The 18,388-nt window shown below is 49.8% G+C and overlaps 1 protein-coding gene across 1 annotated transcript; it reads right to left on the reverse strand.

Moving 5' to 3' along the window:
* Positions 1-2,036: 2,036 nt before the first annotated feature.
* ZFP64 (ZFP64 zinc finger protein) lies at positions 2,037-9,242 on the reverse strand. Its single transcript, XM_041417802.1, has 6 exons — positions 9,038-9,242; positions 7,969-8,208; positions 6,308-6,469; positions 5,938-6,000; positions 5,207-5,458; positions 2,037-3,433 (listed from the first exon to the last, which is right to left on the reverse strand). Exons 1-6 carry the CDS (start codon positions 9,183-9,185, stop codon positions 2,145-2,147), a joined length of 2,154 nt encoding a protein of 717 aa, XP_041273736.1. The 5' UTR covers positions 9,186-9,242; the 3' UTR covers positions 2,037-2,144.
* Between the last annotated feature and the right edge of the window lie 9,146 nt (positions 9,243-18,388).

Consider the following 18,388-nt stretch of genomic DNA (forward strand, 5'->3'; position numbering starts at 1 on the left):
TTGGAGAGAAAATTGAAAAGAAATTGCCCCCGTGTCAGCCTCGGTTCTCAGCTGGTTTTTGTCAGGCTGGATGAAGAAGTCTCTAGCTTGTTCACATGATGCAATCAGGCAAAGCAGGCTGGAGCAGCAGCACTAAGCTCTGCCTATTCACTCACACCATTTCCTTATCTTTCCTGTTTATCTCTGAGGCCCAGCACCAAGGTGAGTCTCTACAATATGACAAACCTACTGGTTTCCTCCTTGGGCAGGTTCTCTGCGCTTTCTGAGCAGCTGCAGTGCAGATAACAGAGCTGTGCCACCTTCAGGGTGACTCTGGACTGCAGGGGAGGCTCCTGGCCAGGGCCAAGCACAGCTGAAGTGCACAAACCACAGCTTTCCAAAATCCCTGGGGTTTAGCATTCCTGTAGTGCCAGTCCTGCAGCTGGGGACAATGAACAGGGTGACATTCGTTACCAGGGAGCAAAATATTATCAATTTAACAGCAGTTGGGAGGTAAGTTTTGGACACAGATCTGCTTCTTGCAGAAAACTTTGGGCATTTCTTTTTATCTGCTTAAGTGAGATTTTTACAGCTGAGCTTTTGGTGACGTCTTAAAAAGCTGAATTTGGAAATGTTTTTGTAGAGAAGTGTTAAAGAGGAAATATCATCCAGGAGCCAGAGCACACTCCAGGGCTTCCCTGGGCCTCTGGCACCACCTATGGATGACTCGGAACACTGGGAGCTGAGGAAAGCCTGCCTGCAGAGCTCACCTCCACCGCCGGGGATGGGCAAACTCGCTGCTTTCATCCGTGGTACCTTTGCACGGACAATTGCATAGTTCAAAATACAGCCTGGAATTCTTTCATCAGAGAAATGTCCATAATCAATTCGATAAATAAATAAATAAGAAATAATTAATTATTTAGTAAGAATATTTACTTCATAAATGGATTAATTTAATTATATCCATAAATTAATAAATAAATTATAGTTAATAATTTAATAAAATGATATATAAATATATAATAATTATAATAATAAATTATAATAATAATTAAATCTCCTTGTGATCCAACCTGAATTTCTGCTGGAGTGAAAAAACCTTGGATTAGAAGATTTAAAAAGAAATTAAATGAAATTCAATATTTTCCTTTAACGTGAAAACGAGACCCAAAGTGTAATACACCTTTACCACCCATGCAACTCCCAACAGGCAGCATCAAAATAAAAACAGAAGGTTAAGTAGTGTTTGTAAAAAATATATTTCCAGTTGTTTTGCTCTTTAACTCACAGGCACCTCTGACAGCCATCACCATGCCGGAGACGATTTGTGTTGATGCTAACAGAGTTAGTTACTACTGAGAGAGGGACAACATTCTTTTACTTTCTGAAAACAATCACCTGCTCTCTGCAGGAGCATTTCAAGCACCAGGTGCTACTGATTTGTACAGATACTAGGGAGCAGCCCCTCACACTTCACCTGGGCTGGAGCAGAGCCAGCAGTGGGGCTCCCCAGAGCCCAGCCAGAGCAGGGAATGCACACAGAGCACACAACTGAGAGACCTCAGTCCAGCAAACTTCTCAGGTCATTGTCTTTTCATGTGTGCATCAAACAAGGCTGCTGTGGAGGTAATTCAGCACAAGGGGAGGATCTCCTCTTCAGGCAGCACAGGGCAGGAGCCAGACTGGGGGTGTCACTGCTTGGGGACACTGGCAACAGCTGCTTTCCAAGGAGCAGGGCCTCTGACTGCAGCAGAGGCACAGAAATACAAACACCTCCTCCTCCCCACACACAGGATGCTTCAGTGTACAGACAAACACAGTGTGGAAGGTATTTGGCTCTGGAGGACAAATCCTGAGTTCAGTTGTGTGCTGTGCGTTCCTGGCAGGCTCAGCAGTGCTCCAGGAGAGAGCAGTGCCCAGAGCAGCCCGTGTGTCCAGAGCAGCCCCTGTGCCCAGAGCAGCCCCTGTGCCCAGAGCAGCCCCTGTGTCCAGAGCAGCCCCTGTGCCCAGAGCAGCTCCTGTGTCCTGAGCAGCCCCTGTGCCCAGAGCAGCCCCTCTGTCCTGAGCAGCCCCTGTGCCCAGAGCAGCCCCTGTGCCCAGAGCAGCCCCTGTGTCCTGAGCAGCCCCTGTGCCCAGAGCAGCCCCTGTGTCCACAGCAGCCCCTAATCGGGGATGGAGTCTGCGGGACACAGCAGCGCCGTGTGAGCCCCGCTCTGGATGATGGAATAGCTCTGCTTGGGGCCCTCAGTGTGGGAGGAGGACGAGAAGATGGGGGGAGGAGGAGCAGCCGTGGACACGGTGATGCTCTGCCCGCTGTCGCTGACCACGGTCACCTCCGTGGCCCCCTCCTGGATGAGGGCGTTGAGCCCCTCCAGGTCGGAGCAGCTGATGCCGGAGCTGGCGATGAAGGCCTGGCTGGCGGGGGGCTCGTGCCCGGGGGCAGCCCCGGGGAGCAGGGCCTGGTGCAGGGCGCTGCCCTCGCCCTGCTCCTGGGTGGTCAGCAGCACGGCCGGCTCCGCCACCGGCCCCGCGTCCCCCGCGGCCGGGGCCGGGGCCAGCACGCTGACCTGGCCCAGCAGCTGCAGGCGGCCGCTGCCCAGCACCTCCTCCTGCCCCGTGCCCAGCAGCCCCGGGGGCACCACGTTCACAGAGGCGGCCTGCACGATGCTGTTGGCCTGAGGCACCTGGTGGCCCACGATGATCTTGACTCTGCCCTCGTTGTACGGGGCCACCTGAGCGGCCTGAAGCGGCACCTGGAGGTGACTGACGGTGATGGGGGCGCTGGGCTGGCGGCTGGGATCCATCTGGAGCTGCAGCACGGCCAGCTCGCTGCCCTTGGAGCCGTTGTACAGGCTGTGCTGCTTCTTGTGGCTGCGCAGAGAATCCTCCCGCACGAAGGACGCGTCACACAGGTCACACTTAAAGGCCTTCTTGGCGTCCAGCTTGGCAACCTGCCTGGAGCCGCCCTGCTTCGGCCTCTCTCCTTCCTTCTTGTCCAGCGAGTGCTTCCTGCCCTTGGCCTTGTCGCCGTGGGCCTTGCGGACGTGGGTGGTGAGGTTGCTGCGCTGCTTGGTGTCGAAGCTGCAGAAGTCACACTTGAAGGGGCGCTCCTTGCCGTGGATGCGCTCGTGCACCTTGAGGGCCGCCTTGCTGGAGCACGAGTAGCTGCACTCGGAGCACTTGACGGGCTGCTCGGGCTGGTGGCTGCGGATGTGGTGCCTCAGGCTGGTCTTGTTGCCGCACTGGAAGTCGCACTCGGGGCACTTGAGGGTGTTCTCCATGCTGTGCTTGATGCGCACGTGGGATTTCAGGTTGCCCTTCATGGCGCAGCGCACCTCGCAGAACTCGCACTTGTAGGGCTTCTCCCCCGAGTGCACCCGCAGGTGCCGCTTCAGGTCCGAGTTGATCTTGAACTTGGCGGGGCACACCTGGCACTGGAAAGGGGCATCTCCTGCCAAAGGAAGGCACGGGTTACGCAGGGGACACCGGGAGCCACTGCTGGGATGAAGCCCCTACAGCTGCCACGTCCTGAACGCCCAACGTGTTCTCAGTGTCAGGAGAAATTTAGTGACACAGGATCCTCACCTGCTCTGACACGCTCAGATCTCAACCCGTTGTTTTGCATTTTCTGCATCTGCAGGCTGGTGTCACAATATCCATGACCATGTTAAGGTGGAGCTCTGCTAATCCCTAATCAATTCCAGTGAGGCTGTTCTAAAGCCATTAAAAAAAAATCCAAAGCAAACTTAGCAACCTAACTAAATAACTACTCCCTTTTCCTTCTTAAATCTAAAAATACACTTCTCTGTATTTTTCACCTGAGGATGAAGTCTTTAGGTAGGCATTATTTTGAACAAGTGGAAGAATTGTGTTGTTATGTTCTAAGACACTCTTGGTGAAAGAAGGAAAAAGAAAGTGTACTTAGTTCAAGAAGTATTTATCCTCTTTAATAATCAAATTGCAAATGGCTGATTTATTTTAGAAGTTAATATTTCATAGAGTTTGTGAGAGCTGTATAATTTTGCATAATTTGCTTACCCAGCTACATATGTCATAGGTTTAGCTGCATATTTTTCAAATCGAGTTGTGGCCTACTGTGCTAATCCATGTATCTGTTTAATAATTGAGATACATGGTGTACTATCTGTATTAAACAGACTTTATTAATGAAGATGCACTGTTTGTTCATCTAGTTTATTTTACAGCCTCAGCTGCACACTCAGCTACTGAATTTTTATCTGCTTTGCTGATGAAGGCACAGCTTATATTTCAATTTACTTAATTTTCATATATAGGGTAGCACAATATATATGAAAAAGAATATAGCAAATGCTGGTTCTGTTTGTTTAAAGAGTGGTCTACTCTGTATTTCTTTATGTTTCTGCCCATCCCTAACTGACACTGCCAGGATTTAGATAAAAACTTGTGTCAGACCACAGATTATTAATTCTAAGAGTAGTTTCACTCGAATTTACAGGAAGCTGATGTTTAGTGACTATTTCAACAAGTGAAGATGATCTCGCTCTGAGCAATGGGGATTACACTCACCTTCTAGAGGATTATTAATTTAATTCCAGTAAGCAATATATTCTACATACCAGTCTTACTTTTCTCCTAAAATTGGGTGTGTGCATGACAGCTTTGAAAAAAAGATAAATTTCGGAAAAATAGAAGAAGCAACAAAACTAAAGCTTGACTTTTAGCATAATTCAATCGCTTGAGATGCAACAGACTGAAATGCCAAAAGAAAGGTTAGTCTAAAATCCCTTCCCAGCTACTGGAATATTGAATGGCACAGAAATCTAATTCTGCAGGAAATACCAGAGAGCCATGAGCATTCCCAGGTGCTCACTCGGGGCTCACCTGCCCAGGTCAGAAGGGCACAACCCCACCTGTCTGTGAGCATGGGTGCACGGGGAGCTGGCTGGAGTTTGGGGGCAGATCTGGCACTTGAAGGGGCGCGCAGTGGGAACTCAAATTATTGCTTTTGGGGATCTGGACACCTACACATGACTTAAAATCAGCTCTGTGACCCTGTGACCCGTAGAGAGCACAAGCCCACCTGTGTGCGAGCGCAGGTGCACAGGGAGCTGGCTGGAGTTTGGGGGCAGATCTGGCACTTGAAGGGGCACTCATTGGGAACTCAGATCATCCCTTTTGGGGATCTGGACGCCTATACATGAGTTAAAATCACAGCTGTGACCCGTAGAGAGCACAAGCCCACCTGTGTGCGAGCGCAGGTGCACGGTGAGCTGGCTGGAGTTGCGGCTGGCGTAGGGGCAGATCTGGCACTTGAAGGGGCGCTCGTTGGAGTGGATGCGCTGGTGCTTGTTGAGGCTGCTGCTGTCGGCCGCCGCGTACTCGCAGTGCTTGCACTTGTAGGGCTTCACGCCCGTGTGCGAGCGCATGTGCATCTTCAGCTTGTCCTTGCGGCTGAAGCACTTGCTGCACACCTCGCACTTGTGGGGCTTGTCTCCTGCAACAGCAGCACTCACGCTCAGCCCTGGGCAAGGGGAGGGCGTGTGGTAAAGCAGAAAGCACAGACTGACCAGGAAAGGGACTCGTTTGTAGGAGCTGCAGGCGTAGCTGTGACAAACAGCAGAGCCTTCGGAGCCTTCTCCCTTTAGCAACTCCAAAATTGGGAGCTAAAATCATGGAACTGCTTTAATTTAAAGAGCAAAGCAGGTGTGTGCAGTCCCACCACGTTGCACCCTGATAAACACGTGGTGTGCACTCAAGAAGTTAAACTGTGCCTCAAACCAACCTCCAGTGTTTGGCTGTGCCTGACAGGGTATGTCCCCATCAGACAGTTCCTCAGGCACAGGCCAGGACAATGCTAGAAAGTACAGACATGTCTACATCCTGTTTATAGAGACATTACTTCATAGGAAAATGGCTTTTGTGAAAAAGCTGAAAGGAGGAAACCAACCCAAAAGAAAAGATAGGAACACAAACCTGTGTGCGTTCGCCGATGACGTTCCAGATCCTTCATACCATAGGAAGTCTTGAACTGGCACCCTGAAAACAGGAGGATAAAGATCATTAAATTCAAGGAAAATCTAGCAAAATAATAAAAATACATTACTATATTCTGGACATGTTTATTTTCAACAAATCAACACTTATTTAAAATTCACTGTTAACAGAAAGTTAATTCCTCATCTTGTTTACTCACAACTGCTTAAAAGAGTGACCAGCCCACCTGTGAACTTCTAAAGCTTCCCCTTAGAGGCAGCTCACTCCAGAACTGCTGCAGCTATCAAATCTCCTGTGTGCCACCAGAGGAAAGCTCTCCACATTAAAATGGGGACGATCCCCATCTCACCTGGGTACAGGCAGCTGAGTTTCTTCAGGGGCACTGAGGAGGAGGGTTTCTTGGACCTTGCTTTTGGGGGTGTGGAGATGACAGCAGCAGCTGGAGGCTCCGTGCTCTCGCTGGGCAGGTAGGTTTGGTAGCCATGCTCAAAAACAAACTCTGGGGCAGAAACTAAACACACAAAAAACTTCGTTAACTTCTCTAATCAGATAAAAAAAAATCTAATAATTGTCTAGTTTAATGAATTCTCTATTCGGGTTTTTTTCCCAGCAACATTCCTATTCCTCAGTTGCTCTTTACCTGGGGGAGGAGGAAAGGAAAAAGGTTTTTCTCTTCCAAATACCAAATAAAGATATATTTGTTTTTCAACTCTGTGTTATAATCCAAATGAGAAAAAAAAATCATTATTTATATGGCAAATGTTTTCAAAAGGCATCACACAAATTATTTTTGTAATTGTTAAAAAAGTTCAGCCTCTTTCAACTCTACTGTTTTTAGCTGTTACTCACAAGAATAACAGGTGAAAATATCTCAGCCAAAGTAGCAGCTTTTAAATCAATTAACCAACACTATAGCCCAAAAGGGCAAATGGATAGAACTGTCCTCATTTTAAAGATGAATAAATATGAAGCAGAAAAATGACTCACCCAAAACCCACACTGAATTGAGGGATTATAATACAAAAATTCCTGGAAGTTGGCCCTGAATTCAGTTTGTTTCACTGCTCTTCCAGATTCCCTGCCTTAACCTGTCTATCCAAATTAGAGTCAAATAATTTGGTGTTTAGCAAGGTCCCACACCAAAATAAAACAAAACTATATATAGAAGGGCAAACCTTCACACACGGAACAAGATCCTAATTTTATTTAAATGTCTCCAGGATCAGGACCTCACTCAAGTCTTCACATAGGCAGAAATTTTGAGTAATATTTTTCCTGCCAATTAGTTGTGGGAGCAATGTTAGGGAATGCAGTGTTCTCACATAAAAAGGTCTGGATGGGTGCCTGACAGCTATTCTGTGTTTTCCATCCAGAGCACTCTTAAAAAAATAAAATGCATAGTAATTTCAGTATTTTTCATAAGTATCGACATTTTTAATTAATAGGCACAAGCTAGTTCCACAACACAATAGACTTGAGCAATTCTCTGAGAGAACTTGTACCTCAATTAGCAAATTAAGCAACTATTGTTAGAATAAACCCAAGAAGGCAGCACAGAACTATTTCATTTCCTTGGTTACGTGACAACTGATGTGAAAACTGTTATTTCAGCTGGATGATGGGGACACAGGGGCAGAGGGCTGGCACCTGGCAGGTGACATGGAGGTGCCTGTGATGGTTTGGGTGCCTGTGAAGGTTTGTGCCCCTGTGATGGCCTGGAGGTACCTGTGATGGTTTGGGGGTACCTGTGCAGGGTTGGGTGCCTGTGAAGGTTGGGGGTACCTGCGATGGTCTGGGGATACCTGTGCAGGTTTGGGTACCTGTGAACGTTTGGGGGTACCTGTGAAAGTTTGGGGGTACCTGTGATGGTCTGTGCACCTGCGAAGCTTTGTGTACCTGTGATGGTTTGGGGGGTACCTGTGCAGGGTTGGGTGCCTGTGAAGGTTGGGGGTACCTGTGATGGGTTGGGGGTACCTGTGAAGGTCTGTGCACCTGCGAAGCTTTGTGTACCTGTGATGGTTTGTGTCTCGGAGGCGATGGTCCTGCTCGTGCTCTGAGCCTGTGTGCTCGGCACGGTCTCCTCGGACACGAACTGGACGGTGCTGGTGGCGCCGGCCGTGGCACTGGTGAGCTGGCAGCCGCTCTGCTTGTGCCCCACGAAGGCGTCCAGGTTGTTGAACTGCTGCTTGCAGATGCCGCAGATGTGGATGTCGGGCGTCAGCTCCACCAGCACCGTGGTGCTGCCGGGGACTGCGGGGACACGGCGCGGTCAGCTGGGCCCGGGATGGGTGACACCGCTCCGGGTGGCACAGGGACAGCCTGCTGCCCAAGAGCCCCGAGCTGCGGGCACCGCGGGACCCCCGGGCGGCGGGGATGGGTGACACCGCTCCGGGTGGCACAGGGACAGCCTGCTGCCCAAGAGCCCCGAGCTGCGGGCACCGCGGGCGGCGGGGATGCGGCTCCAGGGGGCTCGGGGTCCGGCGGGGGCAATCGCCCAGTGGCTGCGGCACCGCTGCACGGAGCCCTCCGGGGACACACGGACAGTGCCCAGGGACACACGGACAGCACCCAGCGAGCGCTGCCCAGGACACACGGACAGCACCCAGTGACCACGGAACACTGCCCGGGACACACAGACAGCACCCAGCGAGCGCTGCCCAGGACACACGGACAGCACCCAGTGACCACGGATCAGTACCCGGGACACACGGACACATTGCAGTGACCACGGATCAGTACCCGGGACACACGGACATCACCACCCAGCGCCCATGGAGCGTGGACAATCCACGTGGGCAATCCCCCAGGATCCACGGAGCACTGCCCATGGAGCATCCATGCCCGAGAGCCACGGACCACCGTCCGGGATGCACAGACCATCACCCGGGACCAGGGACCCCCGCCCGGCCCCGCGGCGCTCACGCAGATTCCCGGGTTCCCCCCCCCGCCCCCCAGCCAGGTTCCCGGGCTCCGCTCCCGCCCGTTTCATGCGCTACTCAGGTTTCGGGGCCCGGGCAGGCCCCGACTCCCCCGCGCTGGCGCGGCGCGGGCCCCGGAGCGCGCATGGCGCAGCACTTACACTGCACGGGGCCGGGGAAGGCGGGCGCCGCCCCCGCCCCGCCGCGGTTCATGGCGGCCCCGCCGCCGCCTCCTGCGCGGGCCGAGCCCGCCGGCACCGGCTCCGCTCCCCCCGCTCGGCCGCCGGCGGATGTGCGGGAGCCGAGCATGCTCAGTGGCGGCTGCGAGGCTGCGGCGGTGCCGGCCGTCAGCGGCCCGGGCAGGCAGGGCCGGGAGGCAGCGGAGTGGCGGCGGTGAACCCCGAGCTGTGCCCGGCCCCAGGCTGAGCCCCGAGCCGTGCCCGGCCCCAGTCTGAACCCCGAGCTGTGCCCGGCCCCAGGCTGAACCCCGAGCCGTGCCCAGCCTCAGCCTGAGCCCCAGAACCGTGCTCGGCCCAGCTGTGCTCAGTCCCCTGCCTGAACCCAGAGCCGTGCTCGGCCTGCCAGCCTGAACCCCAGAGCCGTGCCAAGCCCTAACTTGAACCCCAGAGCCGTTCCCAGTCTCCAGCCTGAACCCAGAGCCGTGCCCAGTCCCAACCTGAACCCCAGAGCCGTGCCCAGCCCTAACCTGAACCCCAGAGCCATCCTTGGCCCCAACCTGAGCCCCCGAGCCGTTCCCAGTCTCCAGCCTGAACCCAGAGCCGTGCTCGGCCTGCCAGCCTGAACCCCAGAGCCGTGCCCGGTCCCAGCCTGAACCCCAGAGCCGTGCCCAGCCCTAACCTGAACCCCCGGTGTGCCTGCTGCATTATTTGCTGCATTATTTGCAGACACTACTGACGAGATGTGCCAGAGCCGTGCCCAGTCCCAACCTGAACCCCAGAGCCGTGCCCAGCCCTAACCTGAACCCCCGGTGTGCCTGCTGCATTATTTGCTGCATTATTTGCAGACACTACTGACGAGATGTGCTAAATTAACATACAGAAGATTCAGACGGGCTGAGCTGCTGTGCCACGGCAAAGAGGAATTCCCTGTGCCCTTTCCATCTCTCCTCCCTGCTGCCCTGCAGAAAGGCTCGCTCAGGAGCAAACCGCACTGCTCAGGGCCCTGTGCTGTGCTTCCCACCTCGGGAATTTCCCAGCACGATGCAAACGTGGGAATTCTCAGCCTTTTTTCCTTCAGGGAAAAGATGAGGTGGGGCCAAATTACTGCTTTTCATAGGGGTTGCTGAATTTTGGTCATGGCTATGCTGGGAAAGGTTTTTCAGGTCATGGCAGCTCCATGTGGTTAAAAGCAGCAGAAGCAGCAGTGGCTGGGCAGGCGCCTGCGGGTCAAGGCCTTTGGTGTCCCAAGGGAATTCTGACTGTCACATCCCTCTCTCTGAGCTCTGTTTTACAGAGATGGTCAGAAGGAGAAAAGCCAGTCACTGGCACTGACTTCAACACAACGCAGAGCTTGAAATATTGAAGAAATTGCTGCAGAGAACAGCAGCTTTCAGACCCACAGCTGTCCACAGGAGCTCCTGACATATGGCCCTGCAAAACAGAATTATGGAAAGACTGGGATAAGAAGTTGTGCCAGGGAGGCTCAGGGTGGACATCAGGAGGAATTTGTTGCTGGAAGGGGTGCTCAGGCTTTGGCAGGGGCTGCCCAGGGAGGTTTGGAGTGCCCATCCCTGGAGGTGTCCCAGGAATTCCTGGAGGTGGCACTCAGAGCTCTGGGCTGGGGACAAGGTGGGGATGGGACACAGCTTGGAGGGCTTTTCCACCCTCAGTGATGATGGGATTCGGGCTTTGGCACGAACATTGCAAACACCATTATTATCTCATGAATAACTAATAACTCTGCCAGCGCAGGACTTAGTGGATGCTCTGGAGGAGTTCTCCCTTGCCTGGCTGAGGATTGATGTCTGAGAGTGTAACACTGCACCGAGCGCTTGAGTCATGGAGCAGAGCTGTGCTGAGATCACACTTGACACGATTTGCAGCCTCTGAGGCGTAAATCAGTGTGCATGTGTAATGTTCCTCACCCTTAACCCGGCTGACATGAAAATACTGCACTGCTCTGGGCTCCCCACAAGTGCAGTGCAAGCAAACAAGGCCCAGAAACGACAAATGCCAATCATGAGAGACAAGGGAGAAGAAAATCAGAGGCATAAAAAAGTCAGAGCTCGTCAGAGCCTGCACAGTTTGGACAGCTGTGGCCTCAGTGCTCTCCTGGAGACAGGACAACAAGGAATGGGTGGACTTTCGCCTTCATGCAGAGCTTCCATCCATCTCCTGTCACCCCAGACCACACAGGAGCAGCGGATCCCACGCCGAGCTCAGAGAAAACACAGCCCAAACCTGTGCAGGTGCTGGGAAGAGAGGTACCTGTTCAGGCAGCCAGGAGAACAAACCCGACCCTTGAAATACGACACCTTTCATTGTTCCCTTTGCTTTTCACATGCAGGAGGGTGTGTGTTTGAAAGAGAAAAACGCATTAACCAGCGGTAGAAATGAATACATGATCAGGATATAGCAATAAGATGCAAAAAAGCCTCAAAACCCATCCGTATCCTAGGGAAAGAACAGAAACTTGGCTACAAACCTGAGCTCTCTGAAGAGGGAGAGCTCTCTCCTGAAGGCCCTGGTGCAAGACCATCACAAGAGAGCTTGGAAATGTGGCCTAGGGGACGGACAACAAACTGAAATGTCAACTGTAATTAAAACTTTCAGGTGTTGAAGGTGGAGACAAACAAATGACAGATTTGGAGAAAAAACTTAAAAGATTCAACCCCCAGTTTTTTAGCATTTTGATGGATAATGACGCACACAGCAACATAAATTATGAGCTCAAATTAATTATGTTAAAATAATAGGTAATTTGTCTCTGTGTTGAGAACATATAATTATGATGATTTTTTTTCAAATGTTTTAAAATAGTGTCACTTCAATTCATAATGCAGGGTAGGGATTTTGCTGCTTGGTGTATTTGCTGTTTATACAATATTTCCAATGTCATTGCTTTCCTGTACAATAAATAAAACCAAAACAATCAGTTAGTACCCTGAGATATTCCTTACTGCTGCAGGAACTGTAAAATAACTCAATATGAAAATGTTATTCACTGCAATGGCACATTGACAACTGTGATTAAGCCTCAAACGAGTACTGGAACAAAGTAGAAATGTATTTTTTGTTGAGTTGTTTAATTCTTCACTGTCAGGACGCAGACCCAAATCCACCCAGGGGAAATGTCAGGCGTTTATGGGGTTAAATGTGCCTCAGTGCCTTTCCCCCCATGGAAAATGTGCAGTTGGGATAGAAAAGTAGGGGATGTAATTTCAGGGCAGAATTCAGCTTCCTGCATCTCTCATCTCTTTGCATTTCTCTCTCAATATTTTTTTTTCCCCCTAAATGCAAATTGGCTGCTCTCATATGAGCAAAGTTTGAAAACAAACTCACATGATGATGATGATGATGGTGCTGATGATGAACATGTCACACCTGAAAATGAACTCCTTAATTTATGGAATATATTTCAGCACTTTTTGTATAAATATAAAAGCACAGTAAAACTCCACTGGGATGAACATGATAACAAATAAATGCTGAATCTAAGGCTGTACAGCTCCAGTCTCACATTTAGTCATTTTTATGATTATATTTGGGTTAAAAATGGAAAGCAACACCAGCAGAGGGACTCCCTTGATACTCCATGGAGCTCTGCCTGCTCCCTGGCAGGGCATAGAGGTAATTTTATTCTGGAAGCTTTTGAATGCTTTACAAGTAATAGGAACCAAGTGGGAAAAGCATATTCCATATTTTAGTTCTGACATCCTCATAGAAAAGAATATAGAAAAAAAAATTAAAGATTCAAAATAGTTGCCTGTGATTCAGTACCTAAAGGCTTGGTGGTGTTTTTCAGAATTCCCTTGGGATGTGTAAATGCTTCGGAGCTGGGAGTACCCACGGGAGCTGGAGTCACTTTTGCCACTTCATCAAACTAACGAGCCTTTGAGTGATGCTGTTCCCAGGTTCAGCTCTACTGGGGGGGGAAAGCAGAAAACCAAACTGAAATTTAGACAGAATGGAATTCCTAAGAGCTGGGACAACCAGGATTTATTAATCCATGCACTCCCAAGCTTACAAAAAAATAATCATCTGCCTTCAGTTTTGCCCTATAAATCTTGCCCTCCTTCAGGAGGTCTGTGCTGCAGAGCTCTGGGACAAGCAGTGCCTGTCACTGAGGCACAGGGACACTTTTTTGGGGTCAGAGACAGGGGAGTTGCACTGGCCAGGGGCAGCAGGGCTTCTCATTTCCCTCCTGTTAGAGCAGCCCTCTCCAGCCCCTAGCTGACAGGATTCCCTCTCCGAACGAGCTGCTGGTAGAGAAAAAGAGAATTCCTTTTGTAATTATCCATCAGTTATTAAACACCACCTCCCACAGCACTGGAGCTGCAGGAAGGAAAGCCCTGAGTTTAGTGGGATTGTCCAGGTGAGCAGGAGTTGAATCTCTATTTATGCTACTCTAGATGACATTTGATGTTAGAATGATCAACAAAGTACAGGAGAGACCTTCTTTGTGTGCAGATTTTAATTTGCTGAGATATGGCACAGAGAACTAGTGTGACTGCACATGTTCTTGATCAGAAACTAATTTGAGCTTTGCTGTTGTACAGAGCATCTGGGGTATTCCAGCTAAAAAATTTGATTTACTGGTCCTTAGTTAGCATGTATTTAGCTTAGTCAGTCCTGGTGTGAAATAATAATAATAACAATAATATAATGATAGATTTTGGTTTAGTATCACAACTCAATGCTGCTGTTCATGAACTCTGTATCACCCACTACCAAAAAAAAAAAAAAAAAAAAAAAAAAAAAAAAAGAAAAATAATCCTTCTGAAAAAAAGGCTTTTGTGTTTGTGTCACAAGATATTGGTACTTGCCTTTTTCAGGCACTGAAAAGATCATGAAAAGGGTAACAAAGATGAGAGGGTTTGCTATTAGAATAATGTCTGCCCACAGAAATGACAGCCAGGGAAATACTAACTGAACTTTAACTGCTGCTCATTGTCATTTTACAATTAAATCTTTATCAGGCTAATATTCCCCGTGGTCAGATGTGTTTGCTTTCCAGGAATCCTGTAAAAATTCATTCATCTGTGAATTTCAGAGAACGTGGCAGGATATTCATGGAGAGAGAATTTTAAATGTGCATTGAAAACTTCACCATCAAATCTGTTCGGTCAAGAGGCAGAAACAGAAGAGCATCTTCCTGAAGAAGGCAGAATATCAAATAAATAAAAGATATTTTTCTCTTAAAGCGCTACAAAATGAATTGTATCTCCACAAGCTATTTTTCTGTACTGGAAAAAATTATTATCTTTTTATAATAACCTCGGAAATAGGTCAAAATGCAGCATTTTCTGTTGGATACAGAAAATGACTAACCCCGATGTGCTGAGTGACCCACCCTAAGGATATTCCAGTAACGATAAAACCGTGCTGCAAACGAACCTTTCACAACTAACACCTCCTGCTACAGCAAACCGAACCCCTCTTCTGGTATTTTTCTCCCATGATTTAATAAAAAAACACAGAGAAAAGGAGAATCGGATGGCTATTTTCCAGTGTTTTCCGTGGAAAAGGGATGGGAAGCGTTGCCGGGGCAGCTTACCTTGGCACCGGGAGCGGCGGAGCCGGGGGTCCGCAGCAGAGCGCTCCGAGGGCTCGGTGTCCAGGAGAGGGTGCTCTTCGGCTGGGTTTGGCGTTTTTCCTCCTCCTCCCGAGCCCCCCGATCCAACTGAGGATACTTTGAAATCTCCTTCCACACACTGTTTTATTTTAGGCTCATTAGGATGAAATCCCGTTTTAAATAGCACAGCCTAGCTGGGAGAACTTCGGTGCCAGCATAAATTCTTGCTCGGCTGTGTTGAGCAGAGCACCAGAGAAGTTTAAATTCCGGAGGTCCTTTGTGGCTCCTGCCTGGCTCTTGTGACAGAAAGGTGACTTCAGCTAATGGAGTTCTGTTCCCTGGGGTCTTCAGAAAATCCTCGGGAAAATGAGAAGCACATCCTGCAAGGATATTTCTGGGAGCACTCACAAAGGGAAAAAAAAACATCTCAGCAAAACAAAGAAATAAACCCTCCTTGCACAGCAGTGGTTCAGTTTAAAATAACCTGAGTGTTATTATCTAATTAACAGCCATGCCCTCCTTGCAGGTGAGTGTTTACCTGCATTTGGGAAGGGAGGAGAGGGGAGCTGGCAGTGCCAGGCTGGAGCAAACCTCCTCCTGTGCTCCAGATGCCATTCCAGGTCCTTGTTCCTGCTCCCTCTGGGGACATTCCCACCTCCAGGACCCGGGCCAGCCCTGGAAACGCTCCCTGCCCCGCTGGATTTTGTGAGGTTCCTGGCTGAGTTTGGGTGGCAGGGCTGGGAACACCCAGAGCTGGCTGGGCCCTGGCAGGACCCTTCTGATTCCGAGGGAATTGTCACCCTGCTCGGCTGGGATGGGCACAACAGGGACAGTGACACATGTCTGCTCCCGGTGTCCCGTGACAGTCACCCCAAAACAGCTCCTGGGGAGGGCAGGGCCCTGCCGGGTCTGGGAGCAGATTCCAGCAGGGGGGGCAAGGAGATCTCTCCTGCAGGGTCACATTCAGGGTTCAGAGATCTCTGTTCTCCTGCAGGGTCTCACTCAGGGTTCAGGACACCACGGGGATCCAATGGTACCTATCATCTCTTTGGGGAGGGGTTTGTGTTGAAATTCCCAAAGAACTTGAGCCCTCCAGCTGTTTCACAGAATCATCCTGGCTGGAAAAGCCTCTCAGAGCATCCTGTGCCTGATCCCCAGCTGGCCACCAGCCCAGAGCAGGGAGAAGTGAGCAGTCTTTTCTGGCATTTCTGGCACAAACTGGCTTTGGGGGGGCTTTCCATTACCAATGTCTCCTTTTCCACTCCGCAGCCCTGGCCTTGTCCGTGCTGTGGATGCTGCAGCTGCTCTGTGTGCAGGTAAAACAAAAGGTTTTAATTAAAAGTGACATTGCTGCACCTTGTGCTGCCAGTGACAGTCCTGGTGAAAGGTACCTGAGATGTGTGGAAGCCACTGTAAGGTCCTGCCCTCCTGCTTGCATCCCAGCATCCATGTGCTTCCCAAGCTGCCAAGTGAAAACATCCCCTCAGTTCTTTTTTTTTTTTGATGGAAAATAACTTTTCTGACTAAAATCATCCTGCAAACCATACAAACAAATATTTGTAATGCTAGTTTTGGCCAAAATCTGAAGGAAAAAAGGTCATTGAGAGCTCTTGAAACTCTCAGCAGACAAGGACGTTGTCCATCAGTTCCCAGCTTTTCAGGGGAAAAGAAAACAGGTTCACAGATGTAACTTTTCCAATTAAAAATCAATTTTTGCCAGAAAGCCACTCTGATTAGTTTTAATGAGAGGTAAGCAATCGTAAATGACATCCTGTGTCTACAAATTATGCGTTTGGGTTCAGAGCTGCCCTGCAGCCTCCACTCAGCACCACCAGGACCTGGATCAGCGCCTTGCTTTGTAGCACCGTGACATTTCAAGGATTGCAGGAGCCGGATTTCTGCAGGGCACTGCCCATTAACCCCGCCTGGCAGGGCAGGGAATTCTCAATTACTCCGTGCCACGTGCCCTCTCCCATCTGCATTTCCATTTAAAGCTTGGCTTTTCTGCTCGGAAAGAATTAAAATACTTACCAGGAACCGTGGCACGGCACGTTTGTGTCCTGTGGTGTGCCAGCGTTTGGGCTTTGCTGTGCAGAAGGGAATTTCGGGAGGGACCCATCAGTCTTTCACCTGAGTACTGCCCCATGTGGACTTAATTAGCCCCTAATTTCCCAATGTGAGTCGGAGATGAAGCTTAAATGTTCCTAAATTGTGGGGAAGAAAGAACGACTTAAACGACGACGTTTTCTCCACGACTCATTTTGTGCACTCAGCCAACAGAAAAAGTTCTATTCCCAATTACATTGTTTCTAATTGTAAATATAATTATGAGGGCATAAACTGAGCTGTTGAGGCGTGCATTTAATTCTGAAACGTGAACTCATATTTCTCCCAACGTATTCCAGGGAAAAGTCAAGCAGCAAAGAGTTTCCCACAGATAAGAAACTGCAGATCTTCCATATCTTCCATTTTTCTGGTAATGATCACTTTTATTTGCTGCCCCTCAAGAAGTGACTACACTCAGAGCAGAAAAACCAAACCAACAATGATTTAATAAACACAAATGATTTGAAAATATTCTGGAGAAGTCTGCAGTGATTGACTTTGTTTGGTGTCCCTGATCTGCCATCTGGAGGGGGAACACTGGGCACAGCTGTGAGGGGACAAGGGCTGGACACTGGCCTGTGGCCACAGCCAGTGCCAACATTTGTACATTTTTACATGTTTTATGCTCTTCATTGTACAGGCAGAGCCAGAATGATAATCCCAGCCTGGGGGAGTTTCCAGCTCCTGTAGGATCACACTCTGCCTGATCAAATCCTGTATAATCAAACCCTGAATTTCCTTTCACAACTTTGCTTTTTTTCTTTTATAAATTGAGCATTCACCTGCCAAAAGATCTCTGAAGCCACGATTCTCCCCTGACACCGAATCCCACAAGTTTGGAAAGTGCTGTAATCGGGAGGGCACACAAGGGAAATTCCAGGCACTTGGTCAATTCTTAACCCAAAACCACTGAGCCTGCAGTGACATCTGTGATTCCTGCATTGTTCTGAGATCCCTCTGAATCTCTGGCACGAACAGCACAGGAAAATCCTCAGGATGAAGTTTGCACCTTAAGAAGCCGAACAAAGCAGCTGCTCTTTGCAGCTCAAGGAGCTGCAGAGGAGAGCAAAGCCCAGCAGGGCTGGCATCCGCTGGTCCCTCCCTGCCTCGCTCTGTGCCAGGGGCACTCGGTGGCACCAGGGGCATCCAGGGCTGCCCTGGACAAGGGGCAGGGCACAGTCTGTCTGCTAAAAGCCCTGCAAGGCAGCTGTGAGCTGCAAAGCCCAGCCCACCGTGCAGAGCAGGGCAGGAAGCAGGAATCAGCACAGCAGCTCAGCCTGACACGAGCTCTGATCTGCTGAGGAGCTGAATGGATTCAGGCTACGGTTGATAAGCTTATCTTGAAGTAAGACAGAAGCTGGGCTGCTGGAATTCCTACTGTTGCTCTGTCATTATACAGCTGAGAGTCAGGAACTGTCAAATGACATGAATAATATCTGTCCATATTTAATCCAGCCAGCTGCTGACAATTGCCTCTCACCCTTCCCCTCGGTGCACGAGCTCCTCCAAAGGGTTTGGAGCGATCACACTGAGTTTAGGCAAATCTGCAGCTGCAGAACCACGCTCCAGATAAGAACCTCTCTGTGTCTAAAATGGAGAAAAAGAGGAGATAGCAGCAAACACAAGAAACTACGGAGATAATTCTTCCTGGA

The sequence above is a fragment of the Onychostruthus taczanowskii genome, unplaced genomic scaffold, assembly GCF_017590055.1.
Source record: "Onychostruthus taczanowskii isolate IOZ18803 unplaced genomic scaffold, ASM1759005v1 scaffold57, whole genome shotgun sequence".
In the NCBI taxonomy this organism is placed as follows: Eukaryota; Metazoa; Chordata; class Aves; order Passeriformes; family Passeridae; genus Onychostruthus; species Onychostruthus taczanowskii.